General features: G+C 34.7%; 2 protein-coding genes across 2 annotated transcripts in view; one reads left to right on the plus strand and one right to left on the minus strand.

Annotated features, from left to right (window-relative positions):
- The window catches only part of LOC132558129 (collagen alpha-2(IV) chain-like), a 66,489-nt gene extending 46,937 nt beyond the window's left edge, over nt 1–19,552 (minus strand). The window contains exons 1-2 of the mRNA XM_060222661.1: nt 19,258–19,552; nt 18,840–18,888 (exon numbers count right to left, since the gene is read on the minus strand). Of these exons, the coding sequence (XP_060078644.1) occupies nt 18,840–18,888; nt 19,258–19,268 (60 nt within the window). The 5' untranslated portion in view covers nt 19,269–19,552. The remainder of the gene's footprint in view (nt 1–18,839; nt 18,889–19,257) is intronic.
- Nucleotides 19,553–20,321: 769 nt separating this feature from the next.
- LOC132558106 (collagen alpha-5(IV) chain-like) overlaps nt 20,322–23,953 on the plus strand; it is a 50,053-nt gene continuing 46,421 nt past the window's right edge. Inside the window, exons 1-2 of the mRNA XM_060222633.1 lie at nt 20,322–20,535; nt 23,326–23,379. Coding sequence (XP_060078616.1) covers nt 20,464–20,535; nt 23,326–23,379 — 126 coding nt within the window. The 5' untranslated portion in view covers nt 20,322–20,463. The remainder of the gene's footprint in view (nt 20,536–23,325; nt 23,380–23,953) is intronic.

The following is a 23,953-nucleotide window of genomic DNA, read 5'->3' on the forward strand; positions in this document are numbered from 1 at the left end:
ACTGAAACAAATCTAATTCAATATCATACTTTTGTCTTTGTCTCATTGTCTTGTCCTTGTCAAATACAAGCAAACTCCTATTGTCCCTTTGTCCCTGTGTTATCCTTTTGTCTCTGTGCCCTCTACTCATCCAGGGAAATGGTACACAAAGACTTTATGCTTTCTCTCACCCAAGTAGCAAGTAATCTCTCTCCGAGGATGATAATGATGAGCACTCGTGCCAGTCAGATAACTCAGACCACACATGGCAGATTAAAATAGACCGGCAATACTATCTTAGAGTGCAACACAAAAAGCGCTAAATACAACAAATTTACTAATGACTTTTTTCCCCAAAAAAGAAAATATTCACAAAATGTCTTATATATTGTCAATTAGGAAATGACATGGTTTTGATAAATAACTAATGATAAAGAAATTAAAAAACAGCTGAAACATGAATGGCTAGAGCTGCCCCAAGAGCATATCCCTAATTTGTAAAATTTCTATGAATATAAATGGTGACCTTGACCTTCGAACCCTGACACACAAACTCTTCTGAAATGTTGTCAAAGTCAACCTTTGGACAAACTGTTCAACATTTTTTTCAGGAAAATAAATTGGCTTATAAATTGACTGAAATCAACAATCTTTTAAAAATCCTCGACAATTTATACATTTATTTTCAAAATTATTTTCATTCAGCACATTGTAAAAGTTGATTGGGAATGGATTAGTATATTACCAATCTGAATACACACCTCTTCACATGTCTAAATTAACAAATCAAAGTTGTTTTACCAAATATTTCCTTGTGAATCAAATATGCAGCTTTATTTATATTCTAAATATCTAAAATCATGTATTTTTGTAAACTGTTGTACAAACTAAGACATGCAGCTTTTGATGTTTTATCTCTCTAAAACACATCGGTCTATAAAAATGTGACCGACACTGCATGCTATTTGAAATCCTGAAAACAATGGAAACAACTGCTGACTAAAACAAATATGAAAAACAAAGGGAAATATCAAAATTAATCTAACAGTAATTCCTTTCATTATTGTAAGGAAGACTTTTTTTTGTAATGAAACAAAGACTTTTTTGTCTTTATGTATCAAGTTAATTTAATGTTACTACTTCTTTATCATGGTTTACCTAATTCCTCCTTTGACATGTGACTCCCAAAGTCATGCTTCATTAAATCTCAAACATGCAAAAATGTTCAAGTAGATAATACACTTATGGATTTGGAGATGAAAAGGTCCCTCTAATCTACCAAATTTCAAACATCAAAACTTAGGGAAGTTGTTATATATACCACCTTGTAATCAAGGTGGGAATATTTCAGGCTCATCGGAACTGGAGTGGGTTCTAGTGTTAAAGAGCATTTGTGTGAAGTGGACAGTTCCTGGTCTGTGTACAATACTTTGGTAATTCAACATTTGTGTACAAGATTTTCTTTCTTTTTTTCAGAAGGTCAACAGGTACTTCTAACACATGCACAGTGAACTTGTGAGCTGTTCCTTTTTGGTTTTTTAAAATTTTATTTAACATTCAAAGGTGCATTTGCTCCTTAGCATTATAAATAGTGCATCTTATTAATACCACATATATAAATATCAGACATCCTGGAAAGATTCTAACTTCTTAAGGTACATATGAAAACAAATCTTTTAAAAATCAAAATCTAGAAAAAGTGTATCAATTTGTGACTAGTTTTTCACATCAAATGTAGCATGACTGTTCTTTGAAATAGAAGTCAGACGGTGCTAAAAAAAGTATTTTCCACAAAAGTCTTCAATTCTGCCAACTTCCCCCAATAATTCTAAACTGTAATTAACGTGGTAAATAAATGAAATGGAATAAATGAATGAAGGATGGCAGTAAAATGGGATAAATTGGAACAAAGAAAAGTGCATGGACAAAGAAAGAACAAAGAAAGCACAAGAAAGGCATGACAGAAACAGAATGTAATGGAAAGTATATGGAAAGTGAAAGTAAAAGGTAGGAACGTATGAGGGAGACACAAAGGAAAGTACAATAAAATGTGCATGGACAAAGAAAGAACAAAGAAAACACAAAAAGAAAAGGATGAAGAAAACAGAACAAAGGAAAATGCAAGGAGAGCATACACATAATGGAAAACACAAAGAAACCATCACAGGATATACAGAAATCAAAGTATGACAATTGGGAAGGTAATTTATTGATTTTTTAAAAATCTAAAACAACTAATATATACCAAACTATCCTTACAAGCCTTCCTCCAGAGGTTTAGAAACCTTATACCCCCTCCCCTAGTGGGTTTCTCCCTGCTCAACATTAGGTAATATCTAAGTAAACAGACTGATAGTTATGACCAGTTCATGACACCTGAGTCACAATTTGTAATGGCTAAGCAATGTAACAAATCACAGATAGCAATCAAGATACAATCAAGGCTCTATAGTCCAGAAATTAGGACTGACAAGTCTACTGTTACTATGGTAATACACCTACGAAACATGAATATTACTGGGAGTACCTAATGACCCCGTTTGAGGATAAAATGGGTGTTCTATCTGGGAACATGTTGTCAGCGTAACAGGAATATGTCTTTTATTACTAAAGTGATTCTTTTGGAGGAAAACATTGTTAAGATTGAAAAAAATCGTTTTGAATTTAGACAACTTCAAGCATTATCAAAGACTTTACACACAAAGCTCAAGGTGGACTTTCATTACCCATCACTCACACGCCCCTCTATGTACACTCACACGCCCCTCTATGTACACCCACACGCCCCTCTTTGTGCACTCACACGCCCCTTTATTTACACACTCATCAGCATGTTTTTCTGTGTACATTTCAGGTTTTTTCCATTACCTTTGGTGACATGGGTTTTCCCTTTGTTTTCCTACGTACCACAAGATGAGTCAGATATTATAATTAACATGATGCTCCTGTAATTTATATACTTGCAGCCTAAGCATGTGGTTTCAGATCAGTACAATCATGACCTCTGTTTCCTGAAGATTTCTCCCTAAACTGTAGTAAAACTGGCAGCAGGAATCAGCAAACAAGAAAAACATTTTAGCTCTGTACAATATACAGACACTATAAGTTAAAAGTACAACACAGGTTAGGGCTCATTAAAGTTTGAGCACAGTCATGTTCCCAGATTTACGCATATCCTGGGATCTAGAAGAATGGAGGAAAGGGTATTGGGAGCAAACTTAACAAAGAGCAGCACCATCAAAATTACATGTTATATTCCTTCTACTTGAGTTTCCGGTAACTCTTCAAATACTTCGCACATGTATTTTGACTGTTCACACGCCGTTGATTACATCATCGTCACGCCATTATGCATTAGTCTGAACAAAGTCAGGCAGAGGAAGGTACGTCATGTTGGCAGAGGAAGGTACGTCATGTGACCGCAAAGTTGTCTCTGTTGTCAAGGGTTACATTGTGAGGCAAACCATATTGCAGTTCACTGAGAGCCCAGTGAGTGCCTTTAGTAGAATGTTAGCATATTTATACCACACCATGCTCAGGTCTTGAAATATATCAGGGCTTTCGATCTGCCAGATTTGGGGCCGAATTCCCAATGCAGAATAATGTCATTTTTTCTTAATTTAGACCCCAGGTTTTCCCAATTCTAAGGAAAACGTCGCTATTTTTCCCAATTCTAAGGGTCCTGGGCCCCAGTCCCAAAATGGGGTGTGAGAGCCCTGTATATCTATCTTAATTTATCAATTTGAATGTTTTGGGGGGGGCCAAAAATTCCAACCTCACAATAATATATATGTCTTAGTGTGTAATTCACCACAAAATTGAGAAATCCTATTTCAAGATGAATTTGAATGTGTAATGAACCAGGATACAAATGTTCAGAAAAAAATGATTATAAACGCACAAGAGTAGTATCTTTTTCATTTTTTTATACCTTGGCAAAGTTTCATATACACTTTCAAATAGAGATATCTTTTGCTGTTGTATTCAACCCTGTCCTTCACAGATTGGAATTAAACTCTAAATTAGAAATAACTGAAGCAGTTTATGATACATTATACATCAATGTGTAAATCTAAACGTTTTCAAGTGTGAACCAAGTCAATCTGTGTAAATTTTTGGCTTTAAATGTTACTTCCTAAAGTGATTATGATTTCTCGACCAGCATTTGTCAAACAGCTACTACCATGCATCACTGTACTTATAAATACATCCTTAACTTTCCTCAAGAAAAAAAAATGATAGGACTGATCCATAGATACAACAGTAAGCCTTTTTACTTGTAACATGTATGTATCTAGTCTCTACACAATTTTTTTTTTTTTACAATTTTTGCCAAAAACGTACTCTGTCTCAATACATTTTTACCTTTTGAAAAAAAAAAAAAAAATTTCAGCACATTCCTTTTGTGTGCAATGTGCAATTGTAAAGTTCAGTATTATAAAACACCAGGACCTTCATTCTTCTGACTGATATACAGACTACACACATTTCTGAAATATTTATTTTAAACTGAGTCCTGTTGTATGTGTTGGAGATACTCCTACACAGGAAGTCCTTAGTGACTGTTACCGCAGAGGAACTTATCTGCCTCAGTGGTCCTTATAATAAAGGAAGTTAGTCACCACAAATGCCCCATTGGGCTCCTGAAAGGTCTAGTCAACAGAGATGCCCCTTGGGCTCCTGAAAAATCATGTCAACACAAATGTTCTATTGAGCTCCTGAATAATCAAGTCAACAGAGTTGCCCCTTGGGCTCCCGAAAAATCATGTCAAAAAAGCTGGTCCCTGAAATTCATCTTTAGTAACAAGACTTTGCAAGCATAGCTCCAATCATGAAAACTTTTCAAATCATATGAGAGCAAAATATTCCAAACTTCAGAAATCTTACTTGTATCAAATCTCTGACATTATTATAATCATTTTTCACTTTTTTAAAAAATTTTTTATTTCAGTTTCTTCAGAACTTTCCAAGTACTTTGGTATACAAATGATGATTCAGCTTTGGCAGGAATCAGAATCAGAATCTCCTTTATATTGAAATTAATGAGAGATATGTCCTTACTTAAAATACTAATAATCAATAATTTTCATCTGTTTGAAGATCTGAAGATGACTACAGGGATGATTTACAAGTGAGTATTGTTCATTATAAAAGCAAATTATAACACTGTAAAACAATGCTTCCAATGAACATTTCAACATCAAAGGAACATCCTTCCTACAAGTTCGTAAAGAATCCCCTAACCATGAATCTTTTTTATATCATCATAGTATGACATCACCAGAACACCCAAAGTTGATGAGACCACACATAACAATAGTCTTACAAGGATGGAAAACCTGTAACCAAGCAACCAATCAAAATGGAGGTAGAACAAGATGGCCAATTTCAAACCCAAGCCATCTGGGATCCCAGGTCCTGAACATCAAGAATCTTTTCATGAACCATCCAGTATCTCAGGCCCTGAACCATCCAGCATCTCAGGCCCTGAAACATCCAGTATTCCAGGCCCTGAACCATCCAGCATCTCAGGCCCTGAACCATCCAGCATCTCAGGCTAATGGTAAACTTAACAAGCTTAAGGTTTATTCTCTGATGCATCCATGATCCACTGAAATCTTCCTCCATATAATTTTTTTTTTCATCCATCAGATTGTGTGAGAAATGATATATTGTTAGTTTAAACATTTTTTTATGATGATTTTAATTTCTACACAGCTGTGTCATTAGTGATCTGACAAGCATAATACTAAGATTCTGTCAAACACTTGATAGCAAACTTACACAGATACCACTAAAATGTTTCAACATATTTTATGAATGGTTGGTGTAACAGACAGCAATTGTTTCATTCTGAGAGTAGAACACTTGACTGTTTAGTAAATGTGTTATTCATCTTGGGAAAATTGTGAAATTATATAAACTTATTAGCTGTCAAAGTTTTTGACACTAAGTGATTATTCTTAACAGATTACAACACTGCAGGGATTTAATCGTGTGACTTTCCAGAAGAATTTTGATGATCATGAGACTGATATTTTACAGCTGATATTGAGGGTTTTACTTTCAGTTTAAGTTCTTTTTACCCAGTATCATCTACTCCATCATTAAGTCTAAAATGAAGCGTACAGTCAAAATCAAAATTTTTGAAGATTTCAATATGTTGCTTCATTTTAGGCTGTAGAATAAAACATGAAAAGATCTATTACAAAATCAGATCTATTTAGATTTTAAATAAAAAACAACAAAGTAATTGACATTTGATTTTGTGTATAAAAATAATTCAATAATTCTGCTTATACTAACTTTTAACACTTTGTGGAGGAATATATTTGTTGCTTAAGAGCTCACACAAACTGAATGGAAACAAAAACCACCTGAAAACAAATAGTATTACAACACTCTGAAGATGAAATTGAAAAAAATATCATTTATTTGTATATCTAGTTATATCGCCCATAAAGCCACGGAGAACTCTACAATGTGTTTTCCCATATAGAGATCTACATGCTGAATTGTTTGCATGAAGCAGTTATGATGATAAAAGTTTGTACACCAGCCTTCTGAACGGAGACCATATTCTGCAAATTTGTAGCAATCTGTTTTTTATTATGTATTTTCTATGATTGTTTGTAGTTGGAGCCAAGTTGCATAGTTAAATTTTCTGCAGCACCATTGATGTTTGACAGTCCTCAATCAAATTTAAGAACAATTTAAGAAACATTTTTAAGTCGTGTAAATAGAATTCATTTTTTTAAAGTATAAAGAAATAATGATAGATTTTTCACTCCTTTAATTACATGGCTTTGAAAAGCAAAAAAGATAGCCTGCATGACAGCTTTGCAAAAATGCTTTCTGCAGTAATTTTCTCTTCATTGTACAGGTTAATAGGTACTTAAAGCCAATAACACAATTTTTCTTGTAAAAATTCTATATGACCTGTTGATATAAAATTTAATAACTACTTGTCAAAACTAAACTATTCAGCAAATATGTTCCAGCTACTGTCATACAAATTTTACACACTCAGTTGTTGAACAATTGCCCACTGGGTCTGGTATGCAGGCAGAATACTGCAATATGGTTGCTGTCAGCACCAAAGAAAATCTGGACAGATGAGCCCCCTCCCAGCACCACTAGTCTACAGGACCCCCGATATATGATCCCCCTTAGTCAGATTGGACACTGACAGGGAGGTACTTGAATCCCCAACTGGGTCTCAAGCCTCAAATAAAATATACCTACTTACAGTAAATACCAACATAATCACCCCAGGGCTATATAAAGGACTTCCAGATTTTCAAAAATGTGTCATATTGTGTTTTTTTCCCAGAGAGATTTACTGAATGTATCAAATATTATGTTTTTTCCCAGAAAGAATTACTTACTGAACGTGTCAAATAGTATGTTTTCCCACTGCAAAAATTACTCACTGAATGCATCGAACATTCCCTCCCCACTCACCCTAACCCCTAAGATAGAATCACTGAATGAGTCAAATGTGATAAAGTAAAGAAGGTTTCCAAATTTGCAAGTTTATCAAATTTTATAGTCCCTGAGGATAAAATAATCATTATTCCAGCAATGTGAAGAAAGTTAACAACAGGTTTAGGCAAAATCTGATATTGTTTTGATACCTTCCCAAGACTTTAAATGTTAAATAATACATTTTCTTTTATTTCATAAAACTTTCTGAATTGTTTCTGAACTTTTCAAATATGTCTGTTTTAGTTGAAGTTATCGACCCTGTATTGGCTTGGCAAGAGTGATAACAAGTGGGTATTTACGACCTTGCTTGTAACACAAACCCATGCACAGTTTGGTTTATGTGGGAGCTGTTATATTATCATTAATATGATAAGGAGCTCCTAACTGACTTTACAACCATCTACAGGGGCAGGGCCTTCATAGAATTTCCAAAATTCATTACAGTAATTGGTAAGCTGGGCAGAAACTGTAAGAATTATATTAACACCCTGGGGTTGGCAAAGATTAGTCCATGCTGTCCAGACATCCATTTCCTTGGTTCAGACTTTCATAAATGCATGAAAGATGTCTTAGGCTGGACATTTATATCACTAAACCTAAAATGTGATTTCCAATTTTCTTCCTGGTACTTTGAAGTTAAACCAGCAAGTACATTACTATTAGTCTCTCAACCAGCCAAGGAATCTTATCACACAATAGATTGAATACTAAATATATCACATGTCAGAAAACCTTATACTACAACCTAAGACTCCTGGTTTGCTAAATTGTAGACCATCAGAACTGGAGAGAATGGGCGTGTATGATATAAGTGCCAGATAATTATCCACATTTAATGTTTCATATTGGAATTTATTGCTTAATTTGCCATTAAATTACTACACCATCATAAAAGCGCAATATGCAATGAATGAAATTAATTAATTCAATTAATTCAATTAATAGAAATTATAATTACATTCTGTATCAGGTATCATAAACACGATCCTACCAAACACTAACTTCAAACAACATCAGCTCTCTGATTTTCCATCAAAAATAGAATTATTATAGAAAAAATTCCGTATTAGAAAGGAAATCTTACTTGTTTTTTCCAATTATAAATCTTTATTTCCTAATAAATCATGTTTTTATGGCATTAATTATTTTATCGTTATCCTTGTACAATACATGCAGAGTGACAGAATGAGCTGTCATTGTGAACTTTACTTGGAATATTCAAATTGAATCCTAAGCCGAGTAAGGTATCAAAAACTGTTGTTTGTAGAATGCTTAACATGTATACAGTCTGACTGCGTGTACTAGATCTATCATGTCTTCTGATATAAATATTGTTATGCATATAATCAGTATGTTAACGAGAGGTGAACATTTTGGTTATGTACACCAAATAATAAAATGTTTTATGCCATACATACATGTCTGTGTATCATGCAAAACACTATCAAATGTGGTAATGATATGCTTCATCATCATTGTCTTCGTTGTCGTTGTCATCATCATCATCATCATCATCATACATACATCATCATCATCATCCTACATAATGCCATCATCATCATCATCACCATCATCATCATCATACATAACGTCATCATCATCATCATCATCATCATCATCATCATACATAACGTCATCATCATCATCACAACTGAATCCATACATCATCATTTATCATCGTAACCAAATGATTTAAACTACATGATGTCGATTAAAGGGTTGTCATCACCTTTAATGTCACGTCATTATAATGAACTTTAAAAATTTAAGAATTATTCTCTACTCATTCTCCTACTTCAACACATAAACAAATATCCCTCGTCTCCAAAATGTTGAGTAAAGCAGTACTTAGATAATCAAGAGAAATCTTAAACTTAAATTTAGAGAGAGAGAGAGAGAGAGAGAGAGAGAGAGAGGTACAGGTTCCATCATGTTTGATAACAAACCAAAATATTTGTCAATATCTTGTGACTGGTATGAAGATTATATATGTAGTTGACTCAGCGAGGTCCAGACTATACAGTTAGAAAAATTACAAAACATAAAGTACAATATAGTAATAATAATAATAGAACTATGAATCTAGAATAGGTTTCCATTTTCTCCAGTTTAAACCAAAATTCCTTTTGACTTCTTCGTTTTTATTACTAATGACATCTTTTTCTACAAACAAATTTATCTTCGATGACATTCATGAGGGCATTAAGATTCAAGAATTTGTTAAGACATCTAGATTTATAAACATAGCACTCATTTTCCGCATAGCTACAACATTCTGCGACTATTCCAAAAAGAAAGGAATCCTTGTTAGAGGCAAATGGAATTAAAATAAATCAAACAAGTTTTCAAATCTCAGAAGATAAGCTTGAACCTCCCTACATTCCCATAGACAATGTTTTCATTTTCCACATTACAAAAAGTACCTAGTGGGTTAGGGTGTAGTTATACTTCATAAAGAAATGTTTTGGTAACCAATATATGATGTATGATTCTAACTTGGAACCACTTTAACTTAGAATTAATGGTTACTGTATAAGGTAGTCTATATATATTTCTGTATTCACACTGGTTATAAAAGTCTTTGGAACCTCTTCTATTCTTGAAAAATATTTTTAAAATAAGCGGTATAATAGGTGAAGGTCTTTCTAAATGAAACTCCAATTTTCTTAAATACAACAAAAAAAAAAAAAAATTTCATTGCTGTGACAAGCCCATAGTAATGTAGAAAGTTGGTATTAATTTGAAAATGGTGCAGTAACTCATCAAATCAAATTTTGTCAGTCTTATGGTGGAAGTCGGACACTGGCGGCAGTTTACATATATACCAACATCCATCATGTATCAGTACATATATCTACATATATTGGTTAGTATACCAGGTACATATTTACATGACAGTTGGAAATATATACCACATCGAAATAAGATACCTAAGATTTTTTCTACAACAATGGATCTGTTCTTGTTAGTCCTTTTTCCCCAATCGTTGATGGGCAACATAAGGGTTAAACCAGATGTAGCAATGTACTTAGGGGAGGGTTATGGGAGGGGGGACACCTGTGTTGGTATGATGAATGCCACAAGACTCTAATTACCTGCTTAGTTTCCTACAATTATTGATACCATATACCCAGACCAGGAACGTTAGCATGGTTGACATACACAATACAATAAACCATACTTTAAGTTATGCTTCCAAACCAACCATTTTTCATTTTTTTAGGTCATAATTCTCTCAAGTTGATACTGGTTTTCCGTTTTAGGTGGCATTGGGAGGAAACGCCTGGCAGGAGTCTGTGCTGTTGTACTTCATAATCCTCATAACTCCCCGTAACTCATGTGTCAGTGATCCGATGTGGTTCATTGCTCCCGAGAGTTTGGGGTTAACAAACTTAGCAATAAAAAAAAAAAATCGCATAAGTAAGCTATCTGTAATGCTAGACTGACTCAGACAAGAATCTATCTAGATTAAGTAACGCCCTCCTACACAGATGAAAATAGCTTTCTGTAACACTGGATATGTCTGTTTCTGAATATTACATCATTGTTCTAACTTCAACTGCGTCTACCATATTAAATCTTTTCTTTCTACTCTACATCCCCCATACAACTTCAAGCAATATCTTAGGCTAATCTTGTATGTCCTTTGGGTGATCACCAATTGCACAGCTTTTTCTAAGTTCAGGTTATTACCAATTGCCTGTCCGTATTCAAATGAGGGTTATCTCTGATTGTCCAGCTACATGTTTATGTCAGATTTGTTCTCTGACTGCCTATGATCAGCTTTAATAATAAAGCCATGTTTATTTTCTGACTGCCATTGTCCAGCTATTTTGAGTAAAGGAATCTCTGATTGCCAAGTTACACCTAAGTTAAAGTTTGATTTCCCAGCTATATTTAAGTCGGAGTTAAATTGATTTCCCAGCTATATTTACGTCGGAGTTAACTTGATTTCCCAGCTATATCTAAGTCGGAGTTAACTTTATTTCCCAGCTATATCTAAGTCGGAGTTAACTTGATTTCCCAGCTATATCTAAGTTGGAGTTAACTTGATTTCCCAGCTATATCTAAGTCGGAGTTAACTTGATTTCCCAGCTATATCTAAGTCGGAGTTAACTTGATTTCCCAGCTATATCTAAGTCGGAGTTAACTTGATTTCCCAGCTATATCTAAGTCGGAGTTAACTTGGTTTCCCAGCTATATCTAAGTCGGAGTTAACTTGATTTCCCAGCTATATCTAAGTCGGAGTTAACTTGATTTCCCAGCTATATTTAAGTCGGAGTTAACTTGATTTCCCAGCTATATCTAAGTCGGAGTTAACTTGATTTCCCAGCTATATCTAAGTCGGAGTTAACTTGGTTTCCCAGCTATATCTATCTAAGTCCTGATAATCTCTAACTGTTGGTCCCTCAGCTAAGGCTAATCGCCTACTGCCTAGCTGGAATGGTTGTTCAGTTTCAGCACTAGAACGGTGTTACCCTCAAATCTGGGCTCTACATTAGTGTTACTGATGATAAAACAAAGCAGTCAGTTGCTATCCTCCATCTCTATTAGTCTGACAAGTATTTCAACACTGGGCTAACAACCTCCACACAGTATACAACTCTATGTTAGTGCATCATGTTCCAATTAACAATATGAAAATAGTTGTTAAAAACTTGTACAAAAAGAATTCCTAATTGTCCTGTTTACATACAGTTTGTCAAGTTCAAAACTAGCCAAGAATAAATCTAAAAACTACAATCTAAATGGGCTTTACACCTGTTAAAGTATGTTCACAGACTTCAAAACTCATTACAGCAACAAGACCTCTAACACCCTAACTAGGGCTGTAACAGACTCTCAAAACCTTTGATGTCAGCCAACTACATATTTGTCAGGGTAACTCAGGGTAGCAGTTTCTCACTCGTTAAACTTTCCTTACTCCCACACATTAAAGTTTTTATAAACCATTATTTTGTATTTTCATTACACAGACCTCTACATCAACATGCTGAGTCAGATAACTGTTTCCATGGCAATGACAACACTGCTCAAAGATATAGCCAGAGTAGAACAATTTACATCCTGTTAACATTGTCATTATATTGTCTGATCACAAATCACATGGAGTCCAAATAAAGCAACAATATGACGTCTTCACATGATATGGTTATGCTAATGGCAAACTGCATCGTCAGAATGAGACAATATTACATCATGACTTTATATGGTAACATTAATGACAAACTGCATCGTCAGAATGAGACAATATTACATCATGACTTTATATGGTAACATTAATGACAAACTGCATCGTCAGAATGAGACAATATTACATCATGACTTTATATGGTAACATTAATGACAAACAGCATCGTCAGAATGAGACAATATTACATCATGACTTTATATGGTAACATTAATGACAAACAGCATCGTCAGAATGAGACAATATTACATCATGACTTTATATGGTAACATTAATGACAAACTGCATCGTCAGAATGAGACAATATTACATCATGACTTTATATGGTAACATTAATGACAAACAGCATCGTCAGAATGAGACAATATTACATCATGACTTTATATGGTAACATTAATGACAAACAGCATCGTCAGAATGAGACAATATTACATCATGACTTTATATGGTAACATTAATGACAAACTGCATCTTCAGAATGAGACAATGGTGATTCAAGTTTTTATTTTATGAGATCCTCAATAAACAGAACACTTGTTAAATTTCTCATTTGATTCAGATGATAAAAGCTGAGGGTGTTTACTAACCGATGAATCAGAATTACCGAGAAAAAACCCAAAGAGAATATCTATGGATCCTTTTTTCAAAAACAACAGCTGATTCTATCATTGTGTGTATAATGATATCAACCATAGACATCCATCTACACAGAGTAAGGGTGGACACGGATCACATTGTTCAGGAAAACAGCTTGTTCAATAAATAGTACTAATGTTTGGAATAAAATTTAACAGTTAGATATATAAAAAATGATGACGAAAACCTAAAGCACAGACTTAAGACAAAAACAAACAAGACATGATCTCCTTAAAATACACCAGTTTTTACACCAGAAGAGTATAAGGCATTAACAAACAGTCCAAATGAAGTCTGATAAAATTTCCTTGAAGATTGAGGGCATCGGCAAGCTAACAAGGATTTTCTAAAAAAAAACAAAAAAGTAACAAATACCTTCACCTTGACCCTACAACTCTGATGAAACTTAAACTTGGATGACATGGGTACCATCACCTTAGTTTATATGGGTACAGTAGTCTTGGGTAACATGCTTACAGTGACATGGTTTACATGAAATTGGGTGACATAGTTACTGTAACCTTGGGTGACATAGTTACTGTAACCTTGGGTGGCATGGTTACTGTAACCTTGGGTGGCATGGTTACTGTAACCTTGGGTGGCATGGTTACTGTAACCTTGGGTGGCATGGTTACTGTAACCTTGGCTGGCATGGTTACTGTAACCTTGGGTGGCATGGTTACTGTAACCTTGGGTGGCATGGTTACTGTAACCTTGGGTGGCATGGTTACTGTAACCTTGGGTTACATGGTTACTGTTACCTTTGGTGACACATGTAAAGAAATTGAAACAGATCTACATGGGCTTAGTACCAGATACAAATGTAACTGCTGAATAAATATGGGTAATTAGCATCGCAATTTTAGGCCAGAACTTGTAAAAAAAAAAAAACCAAAGCTGGAAGAAAAACTGTAAACTTGCATGGAACAGGAATGGATAAACAGACTTTAAGGAAAGTAAACATTGTGAATACAGCTTCCCTTAAACCTAATGCTAGTTGTTGAGCAACCTTGTGCTGTAATGTCTTACCGCGTAAACTTTATAAACTAGATTTCTTTCACAAGTTGAATTGATCCCAGCGATATAAACAATCATGTAGATAAAGATCAGAGTATCTGTTCTGTGTCAGATTAAACAGTCAAGGTAGCCTCCAGATTGTACCGTCATGTTTATCTTATAAAAATATATCACACAGGGCAGAGATAGATTTTAGGTTACTAGGTTATAAAAAACCTGGAGTTTCACATAGTCTATCACAGATATTTGTAGAACTGTATTAAAGTCTCAAGGAATATCTGTAATACAATTATCAGAAGCAAACAAACCAAGGGGAAACACCACAGAACATGAGACAGGTACAGATCCCTACTGGAACACATCAGCTTAACCTTATCCACCGCAATCATGAACTACATTTTTTCACACAAATTCTTGACGTAAACTTCAACTGTCCAACTTTCCTTTGATTTCATAATGTGTAGATTTGCATGGTTATGTTCATTACTCCTCTTCTATTTCACAGCTAACACGTTAATTACCACTTATATAGTGCAGACTGTCCTTTGACCTCCAAAATCCCACTTTAGGATTCAATGACCTTCAGATAGGATTCCTGATAGAATCAAATGACAGGACTCAAGAAAATAGAAATTGAAATAAATAAGGTTGTACATCATTTGCTGTGTTTACTTGGTAGCTTGTAATCAAACAGGACATAACAAAGACTATTTCCCTCTGAGAAGCTCAAGAACACCTAAATCCAGAACTGTTTTCCTGATGAACAATAAAATTTGTATGTCATGTGAGACATAATAAAAAGTCAAAATTTTATAAATTGTTGTAAATACTTTTGCCAAACAGTAATGGATTCCTCATGAGTTAGCAGTAGTGTTGGCTGGGGTTTTCGCATCATAGTGATAACATCCTATAACAAAAAGAAACTGCAAGTGACACAAAGAGGGAATGTCAAATTGTTTTTTTGCATTAGAACAACATGACTTGACAAAATTCACCCCATTTCCCCAACCCCCTCACAAGACTCCTGACATAAGACACAAAATGTACATTATGCCTGATGCCTTCAGTAGACAATGTCAGACTCTTTGTGTGGCGTTAACACCACACCATGAAGTAATCAACCACCACTAATTATGTTCCTTTAGATGAGGTTAAAGAAACACTGTGCCAGGGAGGCTGCCATGCTTACAATTAATTATGATGTGATATACAAATCACATACATCCCAACCTTTACCCTATCAAATTAATTAAAAACAGTTCCTCTGTATGATTTCAGCTATCTGATATCATCAATCTTCATTGTCTGAAGACTACATGTTTATTTTCAGGTGAAATTGTGTACAATCTAGTATAAGATTAATGAGACCATTACAGTAAGGTAGGAGTTTATGTGGGCAATCAAGTTCATGTAGTTCATGGAAAGTTTCTAAAGTATAGTTCATCTGGAGAAACTACAGTGGTTCCTGAAGTTATGTAAGGTTCACGGACTAGACTGTAGTTCATGGAGAATTACTAGCATGTAGTTCATGGCCAATTACTAGAGTGTAGTTCATGGAGGATTACTGGAGTGTAGTTCATGGAGAATTACTGGAGTGTAGTTCATGGAGAATTACTGGAGTGTAGTTCATGGAGAATTACTGAAGTGTAGTTCATGGAGAATTACTGGAGTGAAGTTCATGGAGAATTACTAGAGTGTAGTTCATAGAGAATTACTGGAGTGTAGTTCATGGAGAATTACTGGAGTGTAGTTCATGGAGAATTATTGGAGTGTAGTTCATGGAGAATTACTGAAGTGTAGTTCATGGAGAATTACTGGAGTGTAGTTCATGGAGAATTACTGGAGTGTAGTTCATGGAGAATTACTGGAGTATAGTTCATGGAGAATTACTAGACTGTAGTTCATGGAGAATTACTGGAGTGTAGTTCATGGAGAATTACTGGAGTGTAGTTCATGGAGAATTACTAGAGTGTAGTTCATGGAGAATTACTAGAGTGTAGTTCATGGAGAATTACTAGAGTGTAGTTCATGGATAATTACTAGAGTGTAGTTCATAGAGAATTGCTAGCCTGTTGTACATAGGGAGCCAATCTATTCTCTATTTTATGGTAATATATAGAGAGTTATTCAAAGTATATTTCCTTAAGTGTAGCATTTCATAGAAAAATGGGGGTTGGTCCCATAAAGTTTATTTTGTTTCATTGTTCACCTTGCAATCCAATGGTGAATTACTAGACGTCATTTGGGGTGTTTAAGAAATTAATTCTCAGAGTTAATAACAGACAAATAAAAGCCACTTTTCTGATTTAGACATAAAAAATGAAATAATCTATTTTCCAGGTCTTTGCTTTAACTAAAGTTATAAAATGTTGTAATATTGCTTGTGTGTGTGTTTCTTTAGTACTTCATCAAAACAAGCAATTAAACACATGGTTCAGGAAATGGAATTTTTCGTAACGAATGCATATAAATCTTTCAATGACCATACACTTTGTGGCTGATTAAAAGAATTTGTAACAACATGTGTTTCTTCGTGAGAATGGGAGACTCAAAAGGCTTGCTACCATTGCAGAAGCCCTATACTGGCTGTACGCCCGCTGCTACAGCATAGGGCTTTCATTAAAATGTCTAGTCAACTCACATTTAACAGCTACAAAAATGTTTTCTTCAAATGTCACTTACTGATAAGAATTTAAGAATATTTAAAGATGAAATTTTTTGAACTGGAAAACTATTTTCACAATGTAAAAAAGAGATGATATGTGCTTAAGCCTGAGTTCTATAAATATAAATATTTGGCATGAAACAGTTTTTAGAAACTGTGTCCCTTTTTTACCCAATGATAAGCAGCTTGTAAGAACCTGAAAAGTAGCATTTTAGTATCTTTACTTTTAGCAAATATAACTTCCTCTTTCTATATTTCTTTTCTGATATTCCCACACCTTTTTTCAAAAGGTTTATATAACAAAATATCTATTATTGAGCATGCATGTATCATTAGTACAATGGAATATTCTGAAATAAAAAAGTTAGTTAAATTTGGGACAAGTTTACATGTATCCCATTTTAATACCGGAGAGATACTGTAGATTCAGGAAAAGCAAAATGTAAAACTTTGATAAACATAAGCATAAACATTTCACTGACAAAAGTAACAAAGTGAATACCTTATGTTTGTTCAACATTAAGTCCATACCTGGTAATAAGCCCACCCATATCTATTGCTGTTTAGGTACTGTATTTATGCATCAATGTGGTCATGTCTAGTAATAAGCCCACCCATATCTATTGCTGTTTAGGTACTGTATTTATGCATCAATGTGGTCATGTCTGGTAATAAGCCCACCCATATATATTGCTGTTCAAAAGAATTACCAACAAATATAGGTAGGACATTAATGCCTACACACTGACTTTGGGTAAGGTGTTGGCCCCTGGGCTTACTAAAGTGTAAATACGGTATATCTGGGCCCTAGACCATTATAACAACAGTGGACCACACATTTGTATATATACCCGCCCACACAGATAATCAGATTCTGGACCAGTACACTTTTGTACTGTCAAGGTATGTGGGTTCTGGACAACAGTGACCGACTTGTAATCATAAGCTCTTGACCACCGCGAGACCAATAGTATGATTTGTTTGAGCTGTTGCTATGGATGTCAACTGATTTATTCTAAGACTGATGTTCACCCACATTTTGTCCAATGTAAACAGTTCCTCATGTTGGCCGCAATCCAGAGATGTTTTTGCATGCAGTAGAGGAATCTGTGGCCATGCACCATCCTAGGCCTACAAATTGCTGCAAACTGGTACATCAGAAACTTGTTTACACAATAACAACAACGTGCCATGGTGGTATTACAGTAAAATTTGAAAACAAGACGCCACCCTAAATATTTTACTAGAATATTCTCAGATTGACTGAAATCAGTGATAAACAGAATATAGGCCCCAAATATGAAATGAAGACACCACCTTAGATATTTTACTAGAACATTCTCAGGCTTAAAGTAGTACTAAGATGTAGGCTATGGCAAGTTACAACAAATCTCATGATATTTAGCTTGTGTGCTGTAGGGTGTGTTCTGGAATAATCGAAACTTTTCTGCTACATGTCTTATAAGATATATGACATGTTGGAGCTAAAATTCTTCAATATGCTGAAGATCTGTGATACCTTTCTACCATCCCAAGGTTTTTTTATTTGTTTAAGGACAATTCAGTTTCTGTATTGCCTTAACTTTCAATTTTAAATTAACATTTTATGAATTTCTACAAGATTGGAAATCATTGGATGGTTAGTTTTTTTTTAGATGAAATTTGAAGGAGATGTGGTGGAGGGAGGGGACTTCAGTTATAATTATGTTTTTTTCTAATTATTCACGATCAAAATTGTATCTGACAACCAGGGAAAAAAAACACATTAAGAAAAAATGTTGAGCACCTGCGTATTAAAGATCAGTATTGTTATAGTAAGTGTGGTGGACAACAGTTAGTAACATTTCTCATGCTTATACTTACTGCAGATGTGAAACTTGATATACACACGAACAACAAACTTAACAACAGCCTGAAAGGCAGAAAAAAAATATACATAAATCTACCAAACCTATAAATAAACCCAGACAATAAGCATCAACATCTAGTGATAATCAATAATAACAGAACTTTACAGTATTCTCATTCTATCCTTTAATTATGATATTCAAATCGTGAAACATTTTCATTAAGAAATCTCTACGGTGTCGAGCACTTCTACGGCTTCAGAGGAACCCCTTCCCACAATACATCACTTTTCAGATACAGACTATAGTCCAGACTCCATGCAATGTGTTACGGGAATAAAGAGAAAACTTTTTGCATGTTTAAAAATGATGCTAAAATTCAATGAACTTTATAATTCAATGAACAAACAGGAAAAGTGAAGTGATTTACTTACCATGAATTCATGGCTCTAGATAAAGTGAGCACACTCGGAAAGCACGATGGTAAAAGATGATAGATGATGAAAAACGACGAACCGCTCAGCTCCCGTCTGTCTAGTCTTCGGTGATTTGGAAAATAACTTTTCTAAAGTCTTTAACACCGGGAAAACCGGCCGATGTCCCTTTCGCTGAGTTCACAACCCAGCCGAAGTCCACTCCAATCACCTTGAACAGATTTTAAAATTTTTAAACACCATCAGAGGTAAGTTGTTTGAAGAGAAACAACAAAACCCCCGTTTCGGTGTAACTGCTCGACTCGGAGGCTTACTTCTGAATTCCGTTATGGACAGAAGGGGCGGGGCTTAGCGCGTGCTTATGGCTGTAAAGTAACACCAAGGGAAAATGCACGGGACGTCTCCCTAAGTAACACAACAACTACAGGAAATTGTTTGTATTACAATAATCTTATAGAACAAAAGTGTCTATATATTAAAGCTGAATGGCCGTCCAACTTAATACTTACTAAACAAACAAGATTACTTAAAATAGCTTAACGTCCAGTCACTGCTTCTGGGGGTTACAGAGTAGATAAAAATATGTAATCCATTGATAAATGATAAAAATAATTCCTCTCTTAAAAGTTAGAGGCAATGAGCCGAGGTTCGGGTCCAGATGAGGTGCTAATTTCAAGAAGAGTTGTGCAACGTTAAGACTTTTTCATTTTGGTGAAATATTAAAAGTTTTGTTTCAAAAGCTTGCGATGGCGGACAGACTCATTTGCATTGATTGACAGCTCCGTGTGTGGAAGACTACCCACTTGGGACTAAGGACAGTTGTATGAATCCGCTTCACAATCAAGTGCATCCAATTTTGTTCATATGACGGGAATCTTTACACTAAAATGAGTATTTCTTAAAATATTAGTATCAACTTAAAGATGATTGTTTAAAATATCGAATTTTTTAGTAAATATTACCGAAATCGAGAACGTGAGAAATTTGTGCAGTGCAACAAGTTTCAGTGGCTGGATCAAGTAGCGCGTGTGTTGGTGTTCATACGCGAGTTAGTAGTTTCTTAGGAAAAGATGGTGGCCAAGTGAAGACAACAAAGTTTAGACGTATCGAAAAAGGAGTATAACTCTCGGTGCTGTCTTTTAAATATCTTCCCAGCATCGTCAGTACTCCGGCGTCTTCACCAGAACCAGTTTTCCTGATGAAATTATGAAATTTAGGAATTTTGTATTCGTTCTTCTGATCGTAGTTACCGTTTCTTTGGATTTAGTCGCCGGAGCAGTAAGTATAGTTTGTTTCAAATTTCTATGTCTGCAGCGATTCTAGCCGCAAGAAGCGGTGCCATCTGAGCGCATATGTGAAGCTTTTCTTTTCGATATTTATTAAGAATGAGGAGACTATCCTAGTTTTCCTGGTAGATGAATTTGTATGTTTGATGTAAGACTGGTTTAAATCTTAGTATTTCCAAGTCTTCAATCTGAATTAATTTCTTTGAAACCATAAACTACGGGCATATTATACATTTACTAAGACGTGGAAGCACAATTGTTAACGTGAGGCCAAGTCAGACTTGTAACTTGGTCGTAAGAAATCAGAGAAAATTGATCAGGAAAAGAATTTTCGCATTTTGTCTTAACTCTATTCTTTAGTGTTGCTGAACTTTGACCCCACTTTGCCAGGTGTCATTATGACCGACCCCCTACTGTTACTATTACACAATGTGACATGCCCTGGGCATTACCTGATCCTGTCAGCTGTGTTCAGATGGGGGAGAGGGATTTGGCTCATCCTGTTACTTAGATTGAAGAAAAGAGGAAATTGATAGTCTATTGTATAAGTGAGAGATAATTTGGGGGAGGGGGAGATAAATTGGAGATGTTGAGATATTTTATAGAGATGCTTCTTCATTCTTCTTAACTGGCTGCTATTAGTCTATGAAGTTGAGGGGGAGGTGGGGTTTTGTCAGGTACCTTCTTTACTAAGTGGATTCGTGAATACATGTATACTGTAGATTAATCATTGTCTATTTAACAGGTTTTATGTCCACTATCTTGAGCTTTCAGGGGTCAATATGTACGGTCAGTACAATAGGACAAATCAATTAGTGTTTCAATGCTCATATTTTAATGTTTTAGTTTGATTAATTAAAGAAAGTTAGGAAAAAATATGATTAATTTGATTTATTTAATTTTTTTTATTAATTTTATATATTGCTTTGTATATAAAGAATTTGTAACACGCCTATGCTTGTGGAATAAGAAAGCTACTGCTATGTATTATCTAGAAGTTTCTTAATAGTCATGGAATACATTGGCAATGAGTTTTTTCTTTCTTAATCATCATCATATTTTTGGGATCATTTCAGATGATATCAAAATTAAACAGAAAACGAAGCAACTTACAAAAGTTTCCCTTCTGTTTTGTGGAAATTGAAGGTTTTATTTATTAAAAAATATATTTCTTATGTATGGATGAATGATGTGTTGTTTTTTTCCCCCAAAGTGCATTGTACTTTTTTTAGAACCAATTGGATGTCCAATTTAAAATGCATGTATAATTTATATAATTATGCAATCTGTACATATTGTCACTACTGATATATGTTTTTTACATTTCTTCAAATACAAATTATGTACTCATTTACTGGGTTCTCTTCAAATGACATATACTGTTATATAAATACCAGATATGCAAATGCTAAATTTCTTGAAATAAGAAATTAATTCAGGATAATTCTTGAAACTCACATATAAAAGATATTTAAATTGTGTATTGTCTCTGTCACCATTACCCTTCCCAACATACATATGTTCTTAGCTAACATTTTAATGTTTCTGAAATTTTTAACTTAAGAACCTTTTTTATGACTTCTGAAGGGAGAGCATATAGTCGCTGCATTGTCTGTCTATCTGGTAAAACACAAAAACTATAAGAGGTATCAACATACAACTTCATTGTTAGATAGATCACAACATGGAGAAGTGCATTCCACTCTCTTTTGCATAATTCAGGAGTTATTGCCCTTTGTTATTTTTCATACTTAGATTTTGTCTGGAACATTACTCTAAAACTTAGAGGTGCATGTATTAACATGAACCTTCCTAGGTAGATAGGTCTCAACAAGTAGGAGGGCAGTGCACAAGAATCATAACTCTCTTATTGCCCTTTGTTATTTTTCATACTTAAATTTTGTCCCAGTCGTGGAGCATAACCCATCTCATACGACCCTTTTTATAATATTGACTACTATATTTAATTACACTTTTGTGTGGTTATTATGCTTTGCTGTGCTTATTGGAATTGAATTGTGTAAAACATCAATTTCAAATTAAAAAAGATATGTTTATGTAACACTATGTTCCCGGTTGCAACAGAATTCTGAATTAGGACATTAAAACTGCTATGTAAGGCGTGTGTTAATTGCATGCACATTTTGTGAAACACTTAAATCTTCATTGTGGTAATGATTTTTCTTACTTTCAAATGTAGGTCAAAGGTCACATTGTAAAAAATTTTGGAAGCATTAGAAAGGTCTTGTCAAGAGGAATACACGTCAAATATGAAAGTCTTATCTCTTACAGCACAATAGTTATGGGCAAGGTTAACATGGACAACAGACAAACAGGTAGCACAGAAAACGATATGATCCCCGAAGCTTTCAGTCAGAAGGCATTACAATTATTGATCATTAGTGAAATATGCAGTGTTTTATTTTTCTAGTCTTAACAGATGACTGCAAAAAAGAAAGGTTTTGTTAATCTGGCTGCCAACTGCCTCAATGTCAAAGAAATACCTGGCTGCGTTTTTCTACTTGCTTATCTCCCCTTCATGTGAAAATTAGGATTAAAGCTTTCTAAGAGATTAAAACTGCAAGACTTAAATTTTTATTAATTACATATTCTAAAGACCAGGTCCAGGCTAGGTTTTGATATGCAGTGTACACAATAAAGATGGTGTTTTTTCAGGCTTCAGACTTTTACTAATACGTATGGTGTTGACAAATTCAACACCACTGTGGTAACATTCTTTCATGTTTTCAGATTTTAGTTAATTGATCTTGTGCAATTTCAGGCTTGTAAAGGTTGTGCTCCGCCATGTGTGTGTGTAGGACAGAAAGGTTACAAGGTAAGCAACATGTATACTCCTACCTGCATGCTATAAGTCTCCACTTGTGCTTTAACCCAGGACCTGTGGGTTACTAGCCCATCATTCAACTGACCAAGATGAAGTTTTCTCTCTATAGCTAGCCAATCAATCAATATATTGTTTGATTGTCATATAATTACTCTACATCTACACTGTTTAATGAAAACTGAATATCTTGGTTTTCCACTAATAATTTCTTTTATTATTATCACTATATATAAGAATATCACAGGAGTTTTCCATATCGTGGAAAAGACTCAATCTTAGGTCACTATACAAAGGACATTAGCGCAAGAAGTGGACTTTACCACCACCACCACCGAGTTAGTGCGAAAAATACAAAACCGCTCATATAGAACAAGAGGGGTGGGGGTCTGCTATATCGAACAGTCTTAATAGTTTTAATCCTTAAGGGGGCACTACCGCATCTTAGCATGGTTAGAGCACTATGGTAAGATCCAGACCTATGATATTTGATATAGTGTTCAGGTTTTAAGTCCTTCTTGTATTTCCCATATGTGCACAATTTGTTTCTATTTACATGGCTAAGGTC

This window comes from Ylistrum balloti, unplaced genomic scaffold (assembly GCF_031769215.1).
Source record: "Ylistrum balloti isolate Yb309-2 unplaced genomic scaffold, AGI_CSIRO_Ybal_v1 Utg370758, whole genome shotgun sequence".
Lineage (NCBI taxonomy): Eukaryota > Metazoa > Mollusca > Bivalvia > Pectinida > Pectinidae > Ylistrum > Ylistrum balloti.